Genomic DNA, 9,474 nt, shown 5'->3' on the forward strand with positions numbered 1-9,474 from the left:
TTATCAACAAAGGCATGCATGTGCATGCATTCTTACATTGAGGATTTGCCAACTGTTCATCGCTCCCCGTCTTTCAGCTTTTGAATGAGTTGGGTCTATATGTAACATTTCACATTATTCCTGTTCATTGAATACACTTGGCATTAAATTCTTCCAACTTGCCAGTATCAATATCTACAGAGGCGGCCATTTCTGCACCGGGTAGTACGGCATCTTTCATCATTGGCTGATTCAAAAACTGGATAGGAGATGACGTGACGACAAAAAAATCCCGACATTTGATAGCACGATATGACAAGGGTTTGTGAGAAGCGGTGCGGATCAGAAAATCTTGGCTAGCGATGATGAACAGTTTCGATGATGCGTTTATTCATTTATCATTAAGCTTAGCTTGCGTTATTTAAGTAAATAATATAGATATTGACGTCTGTTTACGTTTTCTACATGGACTACAAATACAAAACATCATCCATATCTCGCACTAATACTATGTCCAAAAAACTTAAATTAAATACAACATATAACATCAACGGAAGCTCACATTGCATTTTAAAGTTTTATGTCAAATGACAGATTACTGTAACTACCCTAAACGTGAACTAATTACATAATATAACATAAACTGTAGCTTGTATGCATTGTATTTTGTTGTTCTCTATCGAATGGCAGACAACTCTAACTATCTAAAATTGAAATCGGTGTGCGGTATGGTAAAACTGCGTGGGATTCTTAGAATTTGTTTAGTTATATGGCGAATCCTGAAGGAAAGATACCTTAAATCTTCTATTTATCAAGTAAGAATATTATTGCTAGTCTACAACCAACAGAATTTTGCAAAGCTTCAGCATGAGAATGATAAAAATAATATGCAATATTTTTAATATGTAGTAGATTACTCAAGTACACTGTTGAGTTAGTTGTAACTGTCTGCAGAAATTTAAAAAAAAAACTAAGAGAAATATGCAAACAAACAAGTATCATATGGTTTTTTTTTATCTTTTGTCAAATTCTCAAAAGAAACAATGTTTTGATTTCTACTTACAAAGGCAGCCTCAAGGAAAAATCATTGAAATTATTTTAATAACTTCAAGTATTTAACTTGTGTAATATCATGAACAAATAGTTGTACATTTAAAGTTTATTCAAATTAGAGTTTGTACTTTTTTCCTAAAATTATAAATGCATGGACATGTCTATTTGTCTACACTAAAACTATTTTTAATAACGCTGTAATATGTAGAAATAAAATATTTTGATATTTATTAATATTTGATATTTTCATCATAGCCATCTGATTAAAAAGCATTAAATATTGGGCATAATAAACTCTAATATTTGAAGCAAACTCTTTCTTTAAAACCAATATTGCTAATATTTCCTAGGTTTTGCGAAATCAAGCATAAGAAGTTATAACTGCATGCACAATAATATAATAGTATTGTTTCAAATTTTACTGAAGTTTTTATTGATTCTTTTATTTCATTTACAATTCCTTAAATAATCCATTAGTCTTGGTTTGACTCGATCAGTTTCATTTAAATACCCTAAAATAGCTTCTATCTTCCTCACTATCATCCATTGAATAATCAGCCTCGTTATCGGTTTCAGTTTCCGTGTCACTTCCGCCTTCTACGTCATTGCCACCGGTTTCTGCACCTTCTCCCCCAGTTGCAGATCCACCCTCGCTCCCGGCCCCTCCCCCAATTCCTCCCCCTGCCCCTCTCCCTGTGCCTCCAGTGATTGACCCACCTCCTGCACCAATTCCAATTCCACCTCCAGATGTTCCTCCCAATCCCCCTCCTTGTCCTCCAATACCTATTCCTTGTCCTCCTGCTATTCCTCCACCATGCATTCCTACCCCACTTCCAATTCCTCCTCCCCCGCCACCTAGTCCGATTCCTCCTGCCGTAGATGCACCCCGGCCTCTGCTGTGAATTGCCACTTGCGCTGCCGTCGATTGGAGTCTCTGAATAATTTGAAGAAACAATTGTTCCAAGCGCTCGCGGTGTTCAGAACCGGGTCGGAGGAAATGGTAAAACTGAATCAGTTGCAAGAGCCGAGACCTATGTTGGGCGTTGAATATCTGGGATATTCTTGCATTGTTTTGGAGGTTGATATAGCCCTTAAGAAGAGTGTCTAGTGTTTGTTTGTGATTTGTCGAAGAGCGTAATAGCTGGAGGATATCTTGGGTTGACAACCTCATTTGAGCCATTCTGAAAAAGTCACCCATGCTTGTTTTTCTCGCCTGAGCACTGCCATGGATAGAACCAGCCATTCCTCTGGTCAGTTTGCGAGGGTTTATTTTTAGTCGATTATCTGTAGTAATGATAGGAAACCTCATTCTATGAATCCCGGGTAAGAATTTAGACTGATCCAAAGCTTGGATTTGTCCAAACAGGTCTCTGGCGTAGATCTGCTGGTGTAGAGATGCTTCTGGAATACCAGATATACGAACCTGGTCTTTTGGAAATGAGGAGGGTCCTAGGGAAGTTGATGGATGAGGTCGGCTTGGTATGACAATTTTTGAGAGAGTATTTAAAGACGGTTGAAGCAATACTGCTTGGCTGCGTTTTGGAGGTAATGGCTGTGGTGCATGCGGTATCGGGATTGGAATCATTTTAATAGGTCTATGAGGAGGCTGTATCGGCAACACTTTACTTGTCTCTGCTGGCCGTGAGTGTTGTGGTATGGGGACAGGAATGAAAATAGGCTGAACATGCTTGATTTGTTGCTGAGGTCTCGGAAGAGGACTCAACGGAGGTACCGACATAACTGCCACTGGTAAACTGTGGACATCTGGTGTACCCAAAATCTTTGGTGCATTAGGCATAGGTGCCTGATGTATTGCTTGACTCTGAAAATTAGATATGTGAGACTTCGATGCTATGAATGGTTTAGGTTGCACATTATTTGAAATAAAACTAGGTTGAAAGTCTTGAATGGTGACGGCATTCTGCCCTTTATGAGGTAAAGGAAAAACATGAACATTTTGCTCTTTTGATGGATGGACTACTGGCTCAAAGGGAAGGTGAACAGGAATTCCTTTTATGTGATGCTGTTGGTGTTGGTGATGTATGGTATTATGTGTACCTTTATCCGGGGATATGTTAATCTTCAATCTTTTATCCGTAAGGGGGATCATCGGATAGGTCACCCAGGTGTTTTTAGTATCGGGTCGGCTTTGAAAGTACGGATTGGGTATCCAAACATTTTGCCCTATAGCTGCAACTTGATCAAGGTGCCCCGCCTCCTGGTGGTGCATTTGCTTTGAGGCTGGAATGGGTTCTGCTGGCGAATGGACGAAAGAGACATGCATGTCTGGTAAAGACGGTATCATTTCCTTGTTGGATTTAAGTTGTGGCGCTAGGGCCTGGACGTTCTGGTCGGCGACGATCTGGATGTCCTGATGAGACATTGAGGGGATCTTGGACAATGGACTCAGGTCTCCCTGGGTCGCGCATTTACCTGTGTACTGACAGTCCCATCCGGTAGGATCCTTCCAATTTGAACCTTTCTGGCCTGACGATATCTTGCTTTGTAATACCTGTTTTCAAAAGAAAAATAAAGTATACAGTGTTTTTTTGTTTAACTGAGTGTTGGACGCTTCTTAAACCTCTAGCACAAAAAAAGTTCTCTATATAGAAGCAAAGGAATATTGAATTTAAATAGAATAAATGATAGGATATACATTCATTGAGTGATTTGATCGACAACCGACGTCTTTAGATAAATTTAGATAAATACAGTTGTGCTAATTTTAAGTAAGTAATTGGAGCTATGATTTGTTTTAACAATGTGAATTTTTTATTCATTATGTTTTAGAAATCTGAAATAAGATGATACATTTTCACAAATTCTTCGAGAGACCAAAATCTTTGTCAGGTCGGATTATAGAAAGGTGTTCGGTTAAAAAATAAACAAATTGGGGCTGATATTTCACCATACATTACACACATCACACAAAAAAGAGTTGATTTTTTGGCAATAAATTTTTTTTTTAACATTTTAAAAATGTTTAAACATAATGTATATCAAGTATGTCTAGTATTGTTTTACATTTGACTTTTTCGATCTTTCGACTTCTAGCCTACACATTGTGCAAAAGGTGAAGATATTAGGCGAATTATTGAAAGAATAAAACAACATGTTTTTAGGGGTTTTTTTTTCTATCATTGACATGGCCTAATTCCTTGATTATCAATCTACAATGACGATTATAACAGAAATATTTAATTTTTACCTGTAATACCTGTGAAAATGACAAACGATGTACATGCTATTTTTTGCTGTTTCTAAAGAGGAAATTATTAAAAGCACTAGGTAATTTATCTAATGTCTTTTGATGTTATAGAGACGCTTGAAATGAACAGGCATGTCGCAGGGGTCATTAAACGTTTTGTTGACGAGGAAACATAAACCATAAGCGTTTTTATGGCTAGAAATATTTTTTAACTATAAATAATGTCATTGTCAATTTTGATGTATTCAATGGCGAAAACTTTCAAAGAAGACCACTGACAATTGACTTACATGTAATATTACAATTCGATTGATGTCATAAATTAAAGTTAAAAACTCAAAAATTTCTAACACAGTGCTATTTATTTTATCTGCAAATCTTATTCAAAGCTGGAATCTAAAATCAATGCAAATTTTATTCATTTGTCCATACTATATAAACAGAATTATTAAATAAAATTATTGAATTAGTCTTAATTTTTTACTCGGAGAGCTTTAAAGCATAGTTAAATGCTAAATAAACACTAAAAATAAAGTACCGGTTTTTCTATTTCTCTGACATTACAAATGTATTTACAATCTACTATTTATTTCCTTTCATGAATGCTTGATTGGAAACAAGACTTGGTAATTATCCATTTGATTAAATGATTCTTCTTCAGAAAATATACTATTATACAGTTTATCGCTAAATGGGTCTGAATTTCTCTAAAAACTCTATATATGCAAATATTACAGTTGATTGAAATATTAAGCTACCCAAAAATAAACAAATTAACAGGAAAAACTTAAGAAACTTTACAAAATTTATCTTTGAAATAATATTCTTGAAATTATTAAGGTTATTTTAGAGTTGTTGTTTATTTAAACATGAAAGATAAAAATGAAAATAAATTAAAACATTTACAAATATCACTTTTTTCAAAATATGCAAACTTCATTTTTCAAATTTTACTTATAAAATACATAAGTATTTTTAAAATTCAGCTCAATATAATTCTGCATCAATTATTTTTGAGTACTCTCTTACCAGAATGACGAATAATTTCAGCCAAGCATACAAAAAAGCCATGATAGCTTTTTGTTCCCCTTCTTCTCGTCACTACAATAAGGTCTTCAATACCAATACTTTTAATTCCCTTCAAATTCTTCTATTTTTACAACATCTTGTTTAACATCAACATTAATAACAACATGCTTGTCGTGATTTTTCTCGGTTCAGTGACTCTCCGCACATTCGTTTTTCTTCGTTGTTAAATTGAAAATGAAAGAATGTAGAACCGACATTATTATATTTTGGCGTTCTTTGATCTGAGAAATGGATATTAATTATCATTTGTAAATTGTCAGGAATGTTACTTGATTTTCGCTAAAAGGGTGACACGTTACACATAGTTGGCATTTAAAAACATTTAGCGGATGTGTTGTTTTTTAATAATAGTTGACACCATATTTCCTGTTGTAATGATGAGGTTAATACACGCGTACAAGATTATATAACTTTTTGACAAACTCGTACGCCTTTTTAATCAGCTTACTTTTAAATAATACTTGTGCAAATGTTTTTTTTTTCTTTTCACTTCATTAATGAATTTCTTAAAATTTGTTTATTTTTTACCAAACAGATTTAAAATTGATAATGTAAGTAAATTCGCGTTCATATTCGCTCAACCGCCCCCTTTTTTATTACACAAAAATATAACAACGTTGTAACAGATAAATCAGAATACGTGTACATGTACTCATTATCCCTCCTACCTACCTCCCTCCGTCCTCCCCCCCCCCTCTCTCTCTCTCTCTCTCTCTCTCTCTCTCTCTCTCTCTCTCTCTCTCTGTGCACTTTGAAAGGGGTGGAGGTAGGAGGCGCGGGGGGGGGGGGGTGCAACCACTGTAGACACATTGTTTATCAAAACTAATATAGCTCACAATTTTACGGGAACAAGTTCTTACTTTTGCATGGTTAATTTGTAATTCATAATTATTATTAGAGAGTCAAGTTTATCAACCGAATAAATTAGATTTCTAATACATAATACGTTCATTTATTCTCTGCCTCACGACATAAAATGATTTCTCCTTCCAATTGCGCAAACTATCGCGTCATCGGTATCGCACTATCGTGTTATCGCTATCGCACAATCGCTTTATCGTGCCATTATAACATCGTTATCGCATTGTCGCGCCATCGCATCATTATCGTCTTCGCGGTTTTGCACCATCGCTTCAACGTCATCGCATTATCGCGTCATCGCACTATATACACAATGATCGATGGTGCGATGATGTGATTGTGTATTACAAGGCCCTATCCGGATTCCATAGAAATGAGCTTTTGATATTTTTATATTCCTTTTTTTCAGAGTAACTTCCAAAATCAATTTGGTTGAAAACACTGTATTTGGAGCTTACAGCAAGTATCTAAAGCCGTTCTTACTCTGTAAATATTATTTAATTTTATAAGATAATGTCATTTTCAAATATGCTTTCTGGATCAATTGATAGTGTGTATTTCTTGGAATTGTTTTTGTCACATGACATCCAATAATTTGAAACAATATATATGTTTAAAGGAGCACAGTATTTTAAAAATGATATTGAAAAACATATTGAAACTTCATTTACTATAATTGCCATTGCGTATTTTTGCTTAATATCGTAATTTACTAGTACATTTAAATATCTATATAGATATTATATCATATCATTTTTATTATGTGTGCAAAACAATTTTTACAAGATGCAATAAACTAGCTATAGATGACATTTGGTGTTTATCAACTTGAGTAAGCGTGTAAATAATCACAATTAGAACAACAACAATTTACCTTAGGTGAAATTTGAGTACTTTGTGATATTTCACGTCAAAATTTATGAAAAGTTCTGTAAATTTCAATGTGCATTATTGAAAGTGCTTAACCCGTCATTGACTCTAAAACAGAAAACTACAATAAGAGTTTGAACCTTCCTACAAGGATACAAAATGGGAAAGCATAATTATAATTGTAATAGTACTTATTTTCCTGTTAATTTATAGTTAATGCTATACACTCAAGATCGGTTCATTAATAGAACTGTACAAAGTTTAACCAAAGGTTAACCCATAAAATTCCAACTTAATCCAATAAACCATAAAAGCATACCCCTATTGGACTAGATTTAATTTTTCAAACCTTTCTTGTAAACATCCAATCACTTGAGCTCAGCACTTTATTTAGTCTAATATTGAGATATGTTGGACTTGTGTTTAAGGAAACTGGATGGATAACTTAACCACCAGATAATCCTAGAGTTTTAAAATATGTTTTGTTAAGTTATAAATTATAATCTACTAAAGACACAAAATCACATATTTCACTTTTTATATTTAGCCATAATTTAGGTACTTTTCAATATATATTTTATAGCCTAAGAACTACTCTTCTTTTAAAGGAGATCAATACAGTCTAAAAGACCACGACCATCGGGCCCTCTTAAAGTAACAATGGTCTTATTACCGTATAATAATACATGTGGTTGTTTTAGCAGCAGCATATCATCTGTGGACTTTCCATACCAATAACCATGCCTCAATTAGTCCAGCGTGCCATAACAAAAACCACTCTTGATATTAAAAATTTGACATAGCAATGAACACAAACATGGCATTAACATCTTTACTATTTAGATTTCACATAATTGTCAAGAGACATATCCATATGAAGAAATTGCAATCTTTTTCATTTAAATAATAATTTTAAAAAACAGTTAATAAATACATCACAGATTTGTTAAGTTCAACAATTTAAAGATATACATGTATCTCATATGTAGAAAAAAATCTTTGGCATATAACGAATTAGTAATCAAAATACAAACAAACAACGGAAATATACACGACAAGAAGTCTACCGGGACTAGGTATTAGAACCATTTTAACAAGGCCTTGGACTTTCAGTAGGACTCTTGCGTCATAACAATTTAAAAATGACGATGGTTTGGGGTAATATATATACACCGATTGCGTAGTCTTAGCTCAAAAGCCAGACAAATCTTGTTGATTTCAAAGAGCCATGGCTGAATGGCCAGCAGTGAAATAGACAGTCCTAGGTCACATTGCTGTTTGACACAACTACCCAGAGTCTCAGCTCTTGTTAAAGTGGTTCTATAACAGGATTAAACATTGGGGTCAAGGTGATGGTTAACATGTTGATATAAAAATAAAAACACACAGTTGAAAGTTGTCTACAGAATGTTACATCGTACGAGTTATCTAGTAACCAGTCTCGTACAAGCATAAAATAGCCGACAAGACAGCTTTTTCAAATGATAGCAGTTTAAAATGTTTAGACTAGTGTTCTATGGTACATCAATTTACAAGATAAAAAAAATAATCAATGTTCAACACTTGATGTTTTTATACCTACAAGTGAACTTTCAATTGAATACTAACCAATATGCTATCTGTACAGTGTACGATTCATGACAAATACCTGTCTTTTTTCGGCGCGGTAAACGATTGTCATGGGCATGAATCATCAAATTTGTTCGGGAAATTTAATTTTTTAATTTTTTTTTCGTGATAAAAAAAATTCGTTGAAATCTCACAAAACAACAGTTTTAGAGGGTAAGTTTAACGTTCACTTGGTTTAAATTGAGATGAATTAGTGTTAAAAGTTGGTACCCAAGATATTTGGCTTCTCAATTTCATGCACAATTAAATTAGAAAAATAATTAAGTATTATTGATCATTTTATAAGAAATCTGTTAGCTATGTTCTTCAGGCAAATAAGATGTCATAATATTAAAATGCAGTTATTTGTTTTGCATAAATCAAATATCCCTCGACAAACAAAATAAACAAAAAACATTATTTGTATATCACCTAATGACTTCGCATTCTTCTTTCAACGAACCACTTTTCGTCTAAAAAAAAAACTAAGGACGTTTAACCTTCTACATTATAATACATTTGCTTGTACCTTTCATTTTTGTAAACTTTTATAATTGATTGCATGATAAATGTTATTTCTTTACAATACGCATTTAAAGTTACTTTATGAAGTTTGAGATTCTAAATGGAAAGATCTGATGAGTTAAGTTGATTTATAAAAATCAATGGTGCATTATTCAAATCGGAATCACCCTTTACGATTTCTCACTCTCCTTCGGAAAGTAAATTGCTGCCTTCACAAAAGTATTTCACATTATCAAGGAAATCGAGTCTTCAAGATTAATTCGAAGTCTGGGATTTTTTCC

At 33.8% G+C, this 9,474-nt stretch overlaps 1 protein-coding gene across 1 annotated transcript; it reads right to left on the reverse strand.

Moving 5' to 3' along the window:
* Nucleotides 1–1,277: 1,277 nt before the first annotated feature.
* On the reverse strand, nucleotides 1,278–5,595 carry LOC105346248 (uncharacterized). Its single transcript, XM_011454751.4, has 2 exons — nucleotides 5,270–5,595; nucleotides 1,278–3,544 (listed from the first exon to the last, which is right to left on the reverse strand). The coding sequence occupies exons 1-2, from the start codon at nucleotides 5,309–5,311 to the stop codon at nucleotides 1,532–1,534; spliced, it is 2,055 nt and encodes a 684-aa protein (XP_011453053.3). The 5' UTR covers nucleotides 5,312–5,595; the 3' UTR covers nucleotides 1,278–1,531.
* Between the last annotated feature and the right edge of the window lie 3,879 nt (nucleotides 5,596–9,474).

Source organism: Magallana gigas, chromosome 10, assembly GCF_963853765.1.
Source record: "Magallana gigas chromosome 10, xbMagGiga1.1, whole genome shotgun sequence".
NCBI lineage: Eukaryota > Metazoa > Mollusca > Bivalvia > Ostreida > Ostreidae > Magallana > Magallana gigas.